Source organism: Pipra filicauda, unplaced genomic scaffold, assembly GCF_003945595.2.
Source record: "Pipra filicauda isolate LSUMZ 115617 unplaced genomic scaffold, ASM394559v2 scaffold310_size866816_pilon, whole genome shotgun sequence".
Taxonomy (NCBI): Eukaryota; Metazoa; Chordata; class Aves; order Passeriformes; family Pipridae; genus Pipra; species Pipra filicauda.
This window is the reverse complement of record NW_024104433.1, coordinates 270785-287943: the sequence shown is the minus strand read 5'-3', so window position 1 is coordinate 287943 and position 17159 is coordinate 270785. Positions and strand designations below refer to the sequence as shown.

The 17159-nt window shown below is 37.9% G+C and overlaps 1 protein-coding gene across 6 annotated transcripts in view; it reads right to left on the bottom strand.

Moving 5' to 3' along the window:
- The window catches only part of LOC113988882 (ephrin type-A receptor 6), a 441232-nt gene that overhangs the window by 405403 nt on the left and 18670 nt on the right, over positions 1 to 17159 (bottom strand). For all 6 annotated transcript variants that reach the window (XM_039383481.1, XM_027722867.2, XM_027722865.2 and 3 more), the window contains exon 2: positions 3004 to 3068. In XM_039383481.1, the coding sequence (XP_039239415.1) occupies positions 3004 to 3068 (65 nt within the window). The remainder of the gene's footprint in view (positions 1 to 3003; positions 3069 to 17159) is intronic.

Genomic DNA, 17159 nt, shown 5'->3' with positions numbered 1-17159 from the left:
GTTTTACCTTCCATTTTAAAAAGAATCAATTAACATGAACACTAGTCTTTTGTTCAGAGAGTGCATTTAAGAAACATGAAGAAGCATACAAATGTCATATTCTGTTCATTACATGAGCACTTGTAAACTCAATTTTCTTCTTACTTTTGTGGAAGGTACAGGATCCTAAAATAAATACAAACAGTTTAGAAATACATTACAATGTAATTTTTAACTTTAGTATCTTTAATATTTTATTAGATAAAGTAATTAATGTAAAGTTTTGTGTTTTAATAGCTTTGTGCATTTCAGTATGTTCAAATATCTACACCAAAATGTACCTTTGGTATATTTTAATGAAATTTGTCAGAATGATGCTAAATCTGAAAAATCAGCAAACACAGATTTTAACCAGCAGTTCTACATAATTCTCAGTGAGCAAAAGAAATAACTAATTTCATAATTGAGTCCACTATTTATTTTGGGGGTTTTTTTAGCTTTTTCACTCTTTTAGGCACCATTTCCACCAGGTTCTGTGGTTCACAGCAGCCTGTCCTGGAATGTTGACTTTCATTCCACTGTAAGAAATCGAGGACCTTGTTTGTCTGCATATCCAGTCACCTTCTGCTGCTTGTGACAGTCTTACAGCTTCTTAAGTGGATTGTTCTTCTCCAAGTCATGTATTCTCATCTCTGCAACTTCCCAAAAAGTTTGTTCAAAAACTTCACTGTTGCGGTGCACATGAATCTTTATCCCATTTATGGACTGGAATAATTTATCAACAGCTTGGACATATTTTTTGCCCGAGTTAACAGTTCACACACGCTTTTCTTAACTCTCTCTCCAAACTTAATTAATCCATTTTCTCTCATAGTTTTCATTTTTACCTCTTCTGCCTATTTTATATCCCAGGAAGCCTTTTTCAGTATGTTTTCCTCATGTTGGAAAGCCCAGGGAGTGGTGGTGAATGGAGTTACATCCAGCTGGTGGACCCTGGGGATCATCCCCCTTGGCACTGGTGAGGCCACACCTCAAATCCTGTGTTAATTTTTGGCTCCTCACTCCAAGAAACACATTGAGGTGTTGGAGTGTGTTCATAGAAGGACAGTGAGGCTGGGGAAGGGACTGGAGCCCAGGTCTGATGAGGAGCAGCTGAGGGAGCTGGAGATGTTTATCCTGGAGAGGAGGAGGCTCAGGGGAGACCTCCTCACTCTCTACAACTCCCTGACAGGAGGGGGGAGCCAGGTGGGGGTCAGGCTCTTCTCCCAGGGAACAAGTGACAGGATGAGAGGAAATGGCCTCCAGCTGTTCCAGGGGAGGTTTAGGTTGGATATTAGACAAAATTTCTCCACCAAAAGGATAGTCAGGAATTGGAACAGGCTGCCCAGGGAGGTGGTGGAGTCACCACCCCTGGAGGTGTTTAAAACGTGTAAATGTGGCCCTTAGGGACATGATTTAGTGGTGGGTTTATGGTTGGACTTGATGATCTTAGAGGTCTTTTCCAACCTAAATGATTCTATGGCTCGATGCTACAAACCACTCTTCTCCCCCATATTTACCTGCTTGGTTTTTTAAAAACCACTTTGTGAATATTTTGGAAATTCTCTAATAATTGAATCCCAACTTCTGATTCCAGTGTAAACTCCTTGTATTCTAGTAAGTGCTGCCAATTCTCAAAACACAGCAAAGGTCCTAACACACCCAAAAACCTCAATATGCTACAAAAACTAATGTTTAGTGTATGTATGACCAACCAATATGTGCTGTAATAGCTATCTTTTAAATCAACTTTTTTGTGCTTGTATACTACGGTTATTGCTACGGAAGTACCTAAAGCTTTTAAAAATTTACAGAATATCTGAAATTATATCTTGTATGCTTTCCAAATGCCAGCCTTCCTGAACCCCCAAAAATTCCTCATCGTGGTATGTGACAGTATTTGATTTTTGAAAGCAAAAATTCCTCCCTGCATTTTGTTGTTTGTAGTGTATGAAAATATTTGCTTTTTCTGGGATTTTTGAAGGAAATATCATTCAGAATTATAACTCAGACTGTGTGAGTCTGCATACAAAATGTAAAACACAGAAGTATCTGTAAGAGACAGAAAGAATGTCTAAGAAGGCAAAGAACTGGAGAACCCTGAAAAAGGGTAATCCATAAAGTTGGAAACAGGCTGAGATTAAGAAATGTCACATTGCTTGAAATCCCTGAGGGGAGAGACACAGAAGGCATTTTATAAAAATGGATTATTAAGGTGCTGAAGACAGACAATTTCTACTTCCTTCTGGAACAGATCACAGAAAATAAAATGACTGAAAATGAAACAAGATGTTTCACTCAGAAAAAACAGTATTTTCTGAGCTCATGTCAGAGAAGCAAATAATTATATGCCTCATATACAACAATCAAGAGATAATGTAAACTAATATAAAAATAAGCTATATGCAGTGCAAACTTTACTGCAGTAAGGTGAAATGTAAGCCATTAAACTGGAATAGCAAACTTTAAACCAGAATGGTCAGTGCAGCAAAAACAAACAACAACCAATTAAAATATTTTCTCTTGATGTTTAAACTGGCTTCATGACATTAACATACTTCTAATTTTTTCTGATTTAGCTAGTGTGATACCATTTTAGCAGATGCTGAAGTCCATATTAATTATCACCTAAATCATTAAAGTTTTGCTCCAATTTAATAAAAAACTGAAAATTCTTTTTCCTTTTAGTTCTCAAAAAATGTAGTCATAACACATTCCTCCAGCGCAGAAATTTTTGATACGAAGTTTCACGATATGTAAGAGTCAGAATTGGATTTAAAGTAAGATAAATTCTTAGGAAAGTAAGAGAAGGAAGGGCATAATAATGTGTACTCATGTCATTTTTGCATATTCACATTCACAACCCTGAGAACAACTTAAATCTTTCTGACAAATCTGTGCTGCAAGACTATCCACACAGGTACCAAAGCCACTCACTTCCAGAGTGTCAGAATGCCTCCAAAAAACCAAAATGGTGAGACTTACCCCATTCAAAGGGAACGTTTTCCACCCCAGTTCTCCAAGAGCAGCTGTGGTATCAAGTAACACAACTGAAAATGGAAAAAGAAATGGTGTGTTTGTGGTATTGCTTGGATTAGACAAACACAATTATTAGACATAGAAAATTACTAAACCCCCATAGACTGAACTTGCCATATTAGCCAGGTACATTTCAGCTTTCACGGCTTACATTTCATTACCTACTAAATTTGTTTACACATATACCTGGAAAAAAATCCCACACTCTAAATCTTTTGCAGAAATCATTGTCAAATCACAACACACTACTGATATTTAACCATTAAAAGGTGTCTGAATAAACATGCTCATTTCTGCAAACCCCTGCCTGGGAATCTAGAAGTTCTGCACATGGACTTAAGCATTAAAGCTAATAAAATAAAGATACACAGAGTTTCAAAATTAAGATTTTTTTTTTTAAAAAGCCATAAACTTCACAGAAATAAAGTTATACAATATACAAATTGTATAACTTCGAATACAGAGAGACAAGCAACTTCAGTTTCTATTTTAGCTGGAATATCAGAGTCTTGAAAGCTGCTACAATATTTTGCATCAGTTCTGTAATATTTATTATTTGACATAAGACAATGTACATTATTGTATTTATATACTAAAAATGTTTCTGAATTATTTTAGTACGTTAAATTACATTAGTGAATGGAAGAGAAAAATGAAGCTAATGATAAACAAAATATGCAGCACATGAGACATTCTACCCACATGTACTACTGCCCTCTAATGGAATTGTTTTATCCAACCCTCTAATTTCATACAGCTAAATTACAATTTAAACATAAAATTAAGTATTGCATAGGGCGATTTACTTTAATTATCACATTGGTGTGTTTTGAACACTCACTTCCTTCTCACAGCCCACAAAATCCAGTTCTACTGGTTAAATGATGGAGAAAAAATGAAGCTGTATGTTTGGAACATGGCTACTCTATGCATACATTTGTGGGTTTTATATTGTTGTGCACTATCTTCCACCTCTTATCTGTCCAAATAATCAATGTACAGCTGCCTGTAATGTGTTTCTATAACGTGGGTCAGCACCAGCAGCAGCCAGGTCATGCTTTCTTGCCCTATGGAAAAGGCACCCTGGCAAGGACATAGAATTTTCCAGCTCATTAGAGGAACCTCAACCCAGCATCTTCCTTTGTCTTTTGTATCAGTGACAATTAAAGTTCCTCTTCATTTCAATGTATGTTGACTTTTAACCTGAAGCAGAAGTTTGCTGTCTCATCAGCAGACTTATAAGCAAGTAAGAAGCTCAGCATTAACCAAATAAAAGTTTAATGATTTATTTGAAGAAATTAATGACATTTTAAAATGATATTCAATAAAGGGGGAGTATTCTGCCCTCCACTACGTCATCACTTTATGAAGCTTTGGGAATAATTTGAGGATAAATTAACCATTTGTTTTGCAATCCCCGTTCTACTTCCAAAAAAATGGGATCGCTATTACCACTGAGGCTCTTGCTGGCTTCTGCTTACTTAAAAAGCTGATTTACAGCACTCACAGTATTTTCTATTTGTGTCAGGAGACTCTTGTTGAAGAATCAAGAAAAGCATCTTCCCATTTGACACGTGATGCAGCAGTTTCCTGTGCAAACTGTGTAACGTACTGGGAATCTATTGGCTCCAAAAAAAAATAAGATACTGGGTTTAGATATTTCCTTTCCATAGAGAAGACCAAATGCTCAGCTGATTTCTGGGAATATTTAAGTTCATTTTATGTGTTTGTTTATTTCTCTCCATCTCTCCTCCACTTCTCTCTCCACCCAAAAAACATAGACTATTTGTTATGTGCTTTGTTTTCAGCTGAGTTTCAAGTTATATCTTCCTCCTTATCAAGTGCTATTCTGATGATAATTCTTTAATACTGGATTAAATAAATAATCAAATTAAATATACTATATGTTACAACCAAACCTGTGGATCTGAAGGCAGAAACAAATTCTTCCTACAAACAGCATCAGAGTTTAAAGTATCATTTCAGTTTTACAGTTTTTGTGGTAGCAGGATCAAAGTTTAATAAATATCACCCAGGTATTCAAAAGTAATACTTCCATGGAACAAGCCCTAAAATACAGGAAGGAAAACTAATTCATTTCTTCAATGGAGCCTGAATTAATTCCTTGCCTGAATTAATCAAGTACTACTTGAAAGCTCAGAGCTATACATTAAAAAAATTAAGAACTAGAGTAAATTCATCACTGAAAGTATATTAAATTTAGATTTAGTTGAACCATGATCTAATATTTCTTATACACATTTATAAATGATCCCCAACAAATAATTGAATTTTGTTAAAATGCAGTTTTTTATGCATTTTACATACCAGGCCTCCTGAATGCTCATATAAGTTCACTTATAACTCTGAAAAACCTCAAACTGGAGAATTCAAATAACCAAACAACTCCCAACCAGGATTAAACTGGCATCACCTTCAGAGTTCAAAATGAATATTGTAAATTTAAGAGACTGTCTTCGCAACAGTACTTGTATTACAAGGCAGTAAATAGTTATCAATCAAAACCATGTAAATACTGGCACATCAAGTAAATATTATGTTTATGCCACAGAAATCCAAACTCCAGTAAAGCTGTGAAATCAACAGAGCTTGACATAGAAATGAGGACATGGATAGAGTAATAAAACCCTCACACACTTGAGTGATTTGGAGATGTCTGAATGATAGACTTCAGTGTGGGGCAGAGGTACCCAAGCTCTCTTGAAATGAGGTAATTAAGAAGCAGTCTATCCCCAGCAGCACAGACCTGATGGCAGACAAAGCTGCGCTGCCAAAAAGCTTCCAACTCACAGAAAATTCCAGCTGCCAAAGAGATCCAGACTAAGAGGAATGTATACATCTGAACTGCAGGCAGGGATGAGCTTCCCCTCCGACTGCGGGGGAGCGGAAGTTTCAGAAGAACTGGAAATCTGCATGCAAAGACACTAAAAGGAAATGGTGGATGATGCTCAAAACGAGGAAATCCCTAAAAAGTTAACAGAACCAGGAAGGCACATTTACTGACCCTTGTCCCTCTGTTTCCTTCTTTATACTCCTTTATTTTATTTAATGGATTCTAATGGATTCAACCCTTGCTGAGCTGTAAGGGAGCCACAAAGATCATCCAGTCCAGCTCTTCAGTGAATAGCCCATATGGGGAATGACCCCACAACCTTGGCATTATTAGCACCATTCTCTAACCAACTGAGCTAATTGTATTTATAGACCATAAAAAGTCTCATTCCTCTTAAATGAGACTCTATGAAAAGTGGCCATTCTGGACAAGCCAGTATAAACAAAAGTATCTGGAACTACTGCAGTTAATATTGATGATAACTTCTAAGGACATCAGTTCCAACTAAGCAATGTCACTGACATTTCTGCACCCACTCCACGTTGGGCAGCCACTTTTCTGAGGTGACATGGAGTGTAAAACCTGCAGAGCTGAATAGGAGTGAAAGAGTGCAGGTCTGCCATTACAAAGTCGTGTGTCATAGTTTGGAACTGTCCCCCCTGAGAGGCTGGGGGGGCTCAGAGGTGATTGGGTGCCAGGGCAGTGTTCCCTGGAGAGCCAGTCACCACTCATGTTGTTCGCTTCTGCTCAAAATCTTATATCACAGCACTGGAAGCTGTTGGCAGTCCTGTCTTGGTTGTTTTGCTGTTGGTGTCTGCTGCATGTGGATGTTGAAGGCCAGGGGGTGGCTGGGCTCTCTCTCTCCCCCTCTGGGGGAGCATTTGGAGTGTGTGCTGTGAAAGAAGAGATTCACAGCACCTGAGGTAAGAGGAGAGAGGCAGGCTCTGCAGCCAAGCCCTCTCTCCCCCCTCCTTTTCTGCAGTGAAGCTGTAGAGGGGGGCTCTTCCTTTCCCTGCACTGTAAGTGGAGGAGAGGCTCACCATTGAAGCTGAGCCAAGAGACTGGGCCGTGGAGGTAGGCCCGGCGCTCGGGGAAGAGTCCCAGGTGAAATTGGAGACGAGCCAGGAGCTCGGGAGCTGCTGCCGAAGCTGAGCGGGGCAGCCAAGAACTGCTGTGGAGGAAGGAAGATTCCAGGCCGTGGACGCTTGATAAGCTGCACTGCAGCAGCCTACGGACCGAGGGGAGACCCCGAGAGGGAGAAATCACCAGCAGCAGAAGAGCAAGGACTCACACCTGTCTTCTTGGAGTTTGTGAGGAGAGAAACTGCAATAAACAACTGGAACTTGGTGAGGGGAGAGCGTTCAGGAGCCCAGAACACTCCCACAGCAAAAGACTGTGTTAGGTATCAGCCTTGAAAAGCTGCTCCTGGACTAAAGTTAAAGGAGGGGCTTGAAAGGACTGACTGATAGAAATGTAATATATATATAGTTGCCTTTAGTTTGCATAGTATTTATTTGTGTAAATAAATGTATATACTTCCCCCTTCCCCTACAGAAGCCTCTGGTCTGAAAGCTTCTCTCCAGTGTTAGGATAAATTGTTGGGAAGGGGTGGGGGGAGCCTGAACATAGGATTTTTGGATTTCTAATGTGGCTCAAACTGCCACACATGTAAAGAGTCAAAATGAACTCAAAAGATCCCTCAAAAAATCTCTTTGGACAAAAAGACTTAGCACTTGAATATCCTTCCTTCAATAACTGAGCCAGGGACACTGCCACTTGCCCAACAATAATATACAGATTCAAACATACACCTGTAAACCTATTGTTTTAGTTAAGTGCCCGGTTCATTTAGAAGTGTTTAGCTTTGTTTTCCAGTACATACTTTAACAGAAATTACACTATTATAACTCATTATGCCATATTGAGCTTCAGTTTCTTTTTTTTTTTTTTTTTTTTTTTTTTTTGAACATATCTTACACTGCTATTATTAGACTTTACAACTGAAATTAATCTTTTCAGAGGTTTTGCCTGGTCCCCAGGGAACTGTTTGATTTAAAATTATGACGAGCGGAGCTCCCAAGGACTGACAGTGTGGAATTTTAATTCTGATTCCAAAATACTCTTCTGAAGATGAACTCTGCAATTGTGTCTGTACAGCCAAAGAAAAAGCTTTCTAAACCTTCATTTCACCAGTTTCTTTTCTCTTCTATTTTCTTTACACATCTCCAGGCAGTCTGACCTAACAGTTTTAAACTAATAAATGATTTTGGCCAACTTCATGGAATCACAGTCCGATATCAGAACAGGCTGTAGGATCACCCAGCCTCATTTCTTGTTCTTTGTAGACCAATATATTTTGCACAAAAAAAGATAAAAAAATGGAAAGTTTCAGTGTGTTCCAGCAGGGTAGGCAATCATTACACATGACACCCAGAAACAGGCAAAACTGGCACCTTTTTTTATCCCCGAGAGCTTACTTATTGACTGCAAACAGTTTATATTTATAAGACAAACACGTTGAGCTTTTGAGGTCTCTCACTTGCAGCCCTCAAGAGAGTTGTTGCTCTCTTCTGAAGTGTCTGTCCTTTTTTTTCAGGTTTTATGGTATTTTTCATGTTTAGGAAGAGGATCACATGCAGTGTTCTGAAATCATTCCTTCTAACAATATATATTAAGAGCCCTAGCTATTTTATAATTTGTTTCTATATCCAAGGTCACATTAGCCTATTTTTTGCTTCAGCATTGCACTCACTTATGACTCAGTTATGATTCTACCAAGACCACTGCCCTTCACAGAATCACTTCTTTTCATCATTATATTTTTCAATTTGAGTCACATTTTTGCTCTTGAGTGGACAAAGATCCATTTGCTTATATTAAAACAAGTTTCATTTTCAAGGGCTGACCTTTTCTAAGTGATATTCTCTCTCTGATTCTCTTACCTGTCTGCACATCCTCTTTCTTTTTTTACTTACTAGCCTTTTGTCAAGTATTACTTTTATATTTATTTTCATGTTACTAATGAAAAATGGTGACCAGTTAGAATTTTGGATGGTGTACAATGAATACCTCAAATTCTGTGACTTAACAGTCCCTGAAACTACTTTGAGGTTTCTTAGACCTCAGTTTGCTAAAATCTGTTTAATAAAAAAAAAAAAAAGGTAAGATTTTCACTGTCTTTGTGAGATTTTGTTCTAATAGAAAAAATCTAAATATATTACTTCTGTGGCTTGTCTGCCTGAGGAGGACACAAAGGAAGAGATTACAATATTCAAGGTACCTTTGGTAATTAATGTGTAATCAACTGGGGAAAATTATTTAAATGCTTGAGTTTTATGACCAGGCCTGTTTTCCATAAAACAAATAAACTGGCATTCATTATACACGTATCAATGGAATCCTTTTCCATAATTTTCATTATTTTGCATGCAGAGCTCTCTGGTTTAGGCAAGATTAATGAGATGCAGTAACAAAGGATGAGGAGCACCTGTCTAGATGGAAATTCTGCTGGGAAAATATCTAGGAATCATAGCAAATCATATGGTAAACAAAGTGTTGACAATGCTGTTTGGCTGAGATAAGCGGGATTATAGTCAGCAAGATATATGGAGTAATCCTTCTCCTCTCTTCAACATTTCTTTATGTTAGACTTCAGGAAAATCCTTCCTACCCTTCAGTTGTGAAGGAGAGGGATAGCTGTGACTAATTGGGAAGCTGGGGAATCTCCACTGCAGGAGGCTTTTAACACACCTCAAACACTGTCAGACCTGGTTTCTACATAATCTCCCGTCGCCTTGGGGCAGAGTGAGGGAGATAAACGACCTCTGGAATCCTCTCCAATGCTGTGAGTTTTATAAAAATCTAGTTACCTGGTTAATGGTGCTTCCCTTTTCTTTTCAAACCAGGACTCCAACACCTACGCTTTCCAATATTCCTGAATTCCCTGAGTCCCCAAACTCATTAAATTTACCGTCAGTAGACCAGAGATGTCCTCAGCCAATTCTTTCAGGACTCTTGGAAAGAACGATTTACACCAGATGGGGAGTACTTCATATTCTTCACATTATGTGAAAAAACCACTGATTTCCAATTTTCCCAATTTTGAACACATTATTTTCTGCCTCTTTCTAAAAATAGTTTAATACCATTCACACAAACATTTTTATTCATAATGCAATAGAGAAATTCCCATTACCCTGAGTGTTGCGAGACTTGGGCTTTTACCTCACACACTTCCTTTTCATCTTCACTTTTCTACACTACTTATTTTCTAACATTTATTAATTTCCACATGTATCCTCTCTTTGCCATTAATTATTAGAAACGTTCATATTTCTACTTTCTGCTTTCCAGTGTAGGTTAAACTGTTATCCAAAACTGGTCTTTTTTTAAGTGATCAAAGATTTCCTAATCGAGAACTTTCGAAAGGAATTTCCACTTTCACCTTTTTTATTTCCCATTTGCACACTCACACAGAGACATTTAGAATTCTCTTCAAATGAATGAGAACTGGTCAGAATAATTTTTTGTGGACAAAACCCAACATCCCATTCCTGATACATTCACCTTCTCAGTCCTGAGAAGTTTGCACTGTTATTAGATGGGGTTATGTTGGATAAATGTCTTCATCTTGCTGGTGCTTTACTCCATTACACGGGGTCTCCAGTGAGCATCTTCTAAAACTAATTCCCCCACAGCACCATTTTGCTTTCCATACAGATGCTTAAGGAATAACCCTATTTTCTCATTTGAATCAGTTTTCTGGCTCAGCCTTACTGTTCCCTACTACTTCCTGGATAGATATAATTTGAAATCCTGTGGCTCTGAGATAACAAGATTAAAAGAAACAATGGTTCTTTTGCAAAAAAAATGCCACCACCCACCTTTCATATTCAACCTTTTTTTCCTAGAACACCTTATTACATGTTTCTTAGAAAGATGATTTTTTAAATGAAATTAAAATTTAGTATATTATTTAATGCTTTCCCACAGTTTCATAATGCTGTTTCAGAGCCAATATAATTATCCTTTCCATACCTGGATGTTCTCCTTAGAGTAGAAGGCTCCTGTAATCCTACTGCTCCATCTCTCCCTGGAATGGAAGCCAACATTTCCATACCCAAAGCTTCAGTTTTACATTATCCTTTTTTTTCCACACTGCCTTTCTTCCACTCTCACTTGAAAAATCAACATGAATCCCCTTATTCTCATGTTGTATTATCAGCCAGCCACTGCAGACCCTTCAGTCACATCAGAGCAACCTCACTGGATTAAGTGTTAAACAAAAAAGGGAGATGAAGCTTCTTGTGTTTTTTTTTGGTTTGGTTTGGTTTTAGGTTTTTGTGGAAGACTATACTGAATTTGGATTATGAAATACATATTTTTATGTGGCTGTGCCATTCAAGCCAGCAAGATAAATAAACCAAATTCCCTACTTCATTCTTGCTACTCATCACACAACACACCGAGCGATCTAATTTATGTAATTATTTAAAATGAAAGAGTAATTCTTGTACCCACTGAGAGAACTGATAGAGGCAGAGGCAATTGATTTCAGTTGTATCTTCAGTACCATAATTCCAAATACTGTCAGACCCCTTAAGGCAGTGAAATGGAAGTAACAACTCATGGAACCTTCGAATGATATGGGATTTCATTTGAACAACTGAGTGGGTAAGACATATTGAAGACCAAAGTTTTGGTCTTCATGTTACATATTAGTTTTACAAGTTTGTTTCTTTCTGTTTGCAATTCATTTGCCAAATATTTATGTTTTCAACTCCATTTGCTTTTCAGCAATCAGCATTTATGAAGGTAGAAGGAAGAAAGAAGCCACTTGTTTCACAAACCACTTCAGATTTTTGTATTCATTATTCATGCTGTGTAATTGTATCATCACATTGTTTTGGAAGAACAAGGCAAGACCATCATACATGATTATATCTGTGGAATAGGGAGTTATATGAACACCCACTCACATTTATATGAACATCAACTTATATTTGCATGAACAAAAATGCAATTTTTCAATTTTTTCCAAATGACAAGGCATGAAGTCATGGTAGGATGGAAAAAACCTTACATTATAAACAAATAATCTAATGTGCATTTCAACAACTCCAAAGTCTCTATGAATAAAGTTAAATCTGAATTAAACCCAGCAACACATGACACTTAAAGCTCTACAAGGAGGCCTAATTAATTTTATGGCTTCTGTAGAACTAAGGAATTAAGGCACTTGTCTTTTACTAACATCTTTTAAGACTTTGTAAATTGTCTGCTTCATGTCTAAACTTTCTTTTTCTAGAAATGACTGTTGACATTAACATTGCAAATTTTGACAGATGAACATAAAACTGCCCTTCTGGAGAAAGCCTTTGGCTTTCATATTTAGAGGACAGCAGACCCTACTCCTTCTGTGCCATTTCAATAACAACTGCAATACTTTAAACATCCATCAAAATGCTCTGATAAACAATTATTGTAATTTGCAATTTATAAACTGTGCACAGCTCATTGAACACACCCATACCTTGTCATACCTCTACTTTAAATTACGTGATTGATATTTACACCTTTTTCATTTTAGGATCAGGAAATATTTGAGTATTCTGGACAAATTTAAGTATCTGTTTTATAATGTTAGAGTTTAAGATATAGTAAGATAAAAAAACCCCAAAACTAAGAAGGATAGAGTTATTTTCAGAAAACATAAATCCATTTTTACTTCCTTTTTTCTATATCATAGTGCTGTCTTAGCACACAACATTAATTCCTATATATATATATATACTCATCTGTGTTTTACATATATATGTATATGTAAAACACAGACAAATATACCAAAGAAAGGGGAAAAATTAAACAATTTATCAGTCAAAGGCACGTAACACAAGTCAGTAAAAGATAGTCCTTCCCAGTAAGGTGTGTTCTGTGTTTCATTTTATGAATACCAAGTGGAGCCTTGGGAATCAACTTGATACACTCAGTGGCACCAAATGAACCAGGGATATAGAAAATGTACCTGTCAGTGCAGAAACACATGACAATTTCTGCACTGAAATCTTTCTGGGATGGCAGTTACAATTTCAAATTGTACATGTTAGATCTTAACTACCTATTCTGTCACTTTGCAGGTTGTTTTGCTCTAAGACAGCTGAAAATATTATGTATTTTGAGGTCTAACATAGGCACTTGATTCTCCAATGTGAGTTTCATTCATAAGCACAAGAACAAATCAAATTACTGAGGTAAAAAGAAAGCATATTCACATCTAAAATAAATGGGTTTACCTCAGAAACAGATGAGCCCCCAAGTTTTCCTCAGGTAATTGTGGAATGGAGAATGAGTAGTTAATATCTTGCCTCTCCTAGCCTGTAACAGAACTTTTCCCCCAAGAGCAGTGTCAAAGTGGTATCAAAGTGGTTTTGTTGATCATTGTTGCACTTCCAGAAGGAAAGGAAGGCAGGAGAAGGTTCTGAAACCCACGGCTCAGCCAGAAGGGATGAATCCCTACCTTTGTAATGCACCAGCAGGGAATGAGCATTGCAATGTGAGCCCTGCAGGACAGGCAGGGAGCACAGAGCTGAGCAGTAAGTCCTGCCAGGTGGAGGCACATCGCTCTATTTAATGGGCTCCTCACAAAGAATGAGGTGGGGAAAAAGGGCTTTTGGGTACAGGGAAACAATGTGTTCTTAACCATGGACTCTGCTTTCATTTCTAAGATACTCTTTTACAGCAGAGATTGCTGCTGAAATGAAGTGAGATAAATTAACGCTGTTCACAGGTCCAGAAAACACCAGAGCTGGTTTATGTCACTGTTATAGTGACATAATAATAGCTTTATTATTTTTCTAAGCTTTTGGTTTCACATGTGGCATACAAGGAGCTCAAAAGCTAACCCTGATAAAAATAGGAGTCACAAAACGATGAGAGGAGCCCAGCTGCCCTCTGTAATAATTTTCATTCAGCCTTGAATATACTAATTGATATTCAATTCACCATCATGTTCATGTCAACAGTAGATTATTGAATAGCTTTTTTTAAATGAACACATATACCTGACAGTTTTGTCAGCCCTGTTTATTAACCTGAGTGTATCTTTATTAGGGAAATTAGAAACAAGTGAAATTCTGACAAATGGATTTATCATTCCTTGCACTGGCAAACTACAAATGATTTGTGTTGAAGCCAATTCTCGTAGATTGGGACCAATGCTAAATTTAATATTCTTCACTTTCCTGTTTACCTTTTCTTTTCTGCATTCTTACAAGCATTTGCTTTTATGTCTTTTACTATAGTAGTTTTTTGAGTGGTGATAAAATTAACAAAAAGTTAATGCCACAACATCCATAAGTGAAAAAGCCATACAAAAGCTTTTGGAAAAGTATAATAACACCTAATAACTGCCATCCAGACTAATTACTAGGTTAATAACTTCATAGCTATTGCTCCTATACTCCACCTTTCTTAGTATTTCCTCTTCAAGGGGGTTAGAAACTTCCCTTAGGAGTTCATGGGCATAATCAAACCCACCCTAGGCACCCATTTTTTCTTACACAGGTCTGATCTAAATACCCAGCCTCTCTAATAGGGAAGGATGAAATGGCAATGCAAAGGTTTGTTGCCTTTTCCCCAGGAATAACTCAAGAGGTTGATACAGAAGATTCAAGCTGTCATGTCTCTTTTCAAGTGGAGTGAGAATCAGAATCAATACTGATCTTTTCCGCAGCAGACTCTTTAAGGAAAGAAGTTTTGAAGAGAGCAGCTGATAACGTGACAAACAGAGGCTGGGAAGGCAGGTGGGCACTGCTTCCTCAGGTAGTTACTTAATAACCATCATGAAATTTAGCAGTTTGGTGACTCCAAGGGACAGAACAGACAGATATCAGGAGAGGTACAAAGGCTGAAGCAGCTAAAGAGAGTTTGTGTTTGAGTGGCAGCACAGCCCCATGAAGAGCTGCTGGAGAATCCCCAGCTCATGAACTGAGGCGAGGGACCAGTCCAGGATTTTTGGCAGAACCTTTGAAGGTGGGGTGTTCTCACAGGTGCAGCCAGAGCTGCAGAGCTGCTTCAGGCAGGTTGGGAGGAAGAACTGGGAGGCTGAAACTCTGACATACAGACAAATGGGACATGGGAACAACAGTCAGGGAAGTTCCAGACACAAAACATAAAGGCAGGCACTTCTGGAGAGCACAGACCCATCCACTGAAACCAAGCATTCTTTACTACTCTCTCACTGTCTTCTACCACTTCCACAGTTCAGCTGAACTTCTTAACTCCAGGCAGATAAATAAGAATTTACTTACATTCATTTCATATCTTTACATCATAAAAATGAAATAGGTGCATTCCTGTTCTGCAGGTAGAAAAGCTAAAATACATAAAGCAAAGAGTGCATGGAGCCCACCAATAACAGATCTTGCTTATCCTGTTCTCACAAGCCAACAGTAATGTAACCTTGCCTGTATGAAGTGGTACAGAGGGTGGAAAAGCACAGTTGTTCAATCCCCATATGTTGCATAACTGCAGCCTGAACTTCCACTCAGAATTTATTCACATGACATATAAATGAGCCTTCAGAAGTGACAGGACATTTATTATTATCCATTACAGACCTATGCCAACACCATGTAAGCAGGATGAAGTTATTAATTCATACTCAAATAAAAGGACATGCTCCTTGATCTCCCCACTGACCTAATACCCTTGGTATGGCTGGGATAGAGTTCATTTTCTTCTTAGCAGCTGGTGCAGTGCTGTGGTTTGGATTTAGTATGAGAGCAATATGGGTAACACGCTGACGGTTTGGTTGTTGCTTGGTAGTACTTCACCCCAAATCAAGTAGTGTCTCGTGCTGCCAGTGAGCAGGTGCACCAGAAGCTGGGTGGGAGGACAACTGGTCCAAACTGGCCAAAGATATATTCTGTACCCTAGAACATCATACTCAGAGTATAACCTGGAGGGTGTTGGCTGGAAGGGGCTGATCCCTTCTCGGGAATGGGCTGGGCATTGGTCAGTGAGTGGTAAGCAACTGTGTTGTGCATCACCTCCTTTTCTTTTTCTCTCTCTCCTTTTCATTCCACCTGTTATTATTACATTTTACTCTGTTTCAATTATTAAACTGGCCTTACATCAATCAACAAGCTTTTACTTTTTTATCATCCCACCACGGGGTGGGGGAGTGAGCAAGGGGATGCCTGGTACTTGGTTGTTGCCTGGGGTTAAACAGTGACACATATAAAAAAACAAGCGAGATACAAAGGACAGGGGAGGGCTGTTAAGCCTACATTTGTATTTTTTCTGCTTGTTAAAGGTAATGTGGTTAGTAATGACTTCATCTGTCAGCAGATAAGGCAAGTCATTGGTAGAGCCACAAGCTGTGGGCATATCAAAGCAGAAGCAGTCGTGATTTCCAAATGTGTCAAGGCTCTCAAGCAAACTGATCATTTTTTCTCCTTTGGTTCTTGAAATGGTATCTCATTTGCTTAATAAGTTATCTGCCTGAGAAGTAAAATATTTAATATAGTCAGCCTTACTGCTGTAGTCTGAAAGTGCCCATGATGTACAGAAAAAGACTTTAGCAGAAGTCATATGAAAAAAAAACTTCCAGGACGGAACACAAAGGCAACTCAGAAAACATGAGGTTAACATTTGGCTATATTGCATGCTTTCTTTCTTTTTTTTTTTTTTAATGCAGAACCTCAAAAATATACCAAAATAAATGCAACTTATTAGAAGGCAGAGTTGTTACACTCCTGACAAATATTCCCAGAGACATGCAAGGTTTATATTCATGGTGCTAAAATGCTTCTTATCTCCTTTGATTAAATATCCACGCAGCCAGTCAGTTTAATATTTTTGAGCTTTGTAATTCTCTCTTTCACTGAGTCTGTCTGTCACTTTTCCACTAGCTCTTCATTTATAATTTATGGTGTCAAGCACCAAGTTTTCAGAGCATGAACATTTTACAGGTGCTAGGTCAGGCTGTCAACCTAAAGTACATGCTAATAATAAGTGGCTTTGAAAATCTTGGTCTTTTTATCTACATTAAGATAATTGTTTTTACTAATTAATCAGGTTTGCAATATTTTAACATTATCAACAAATAAATATCTTGTCACATACTTGTCAGGAGATAAGTTTTGACTATGTAACCAAAGAACGAATTGCTTTAAAAATATTGGACAGCATGGAGTACTCACCTCTACTATACACAGAGTTTGAGCTCTGAATGGTATACTTCTAA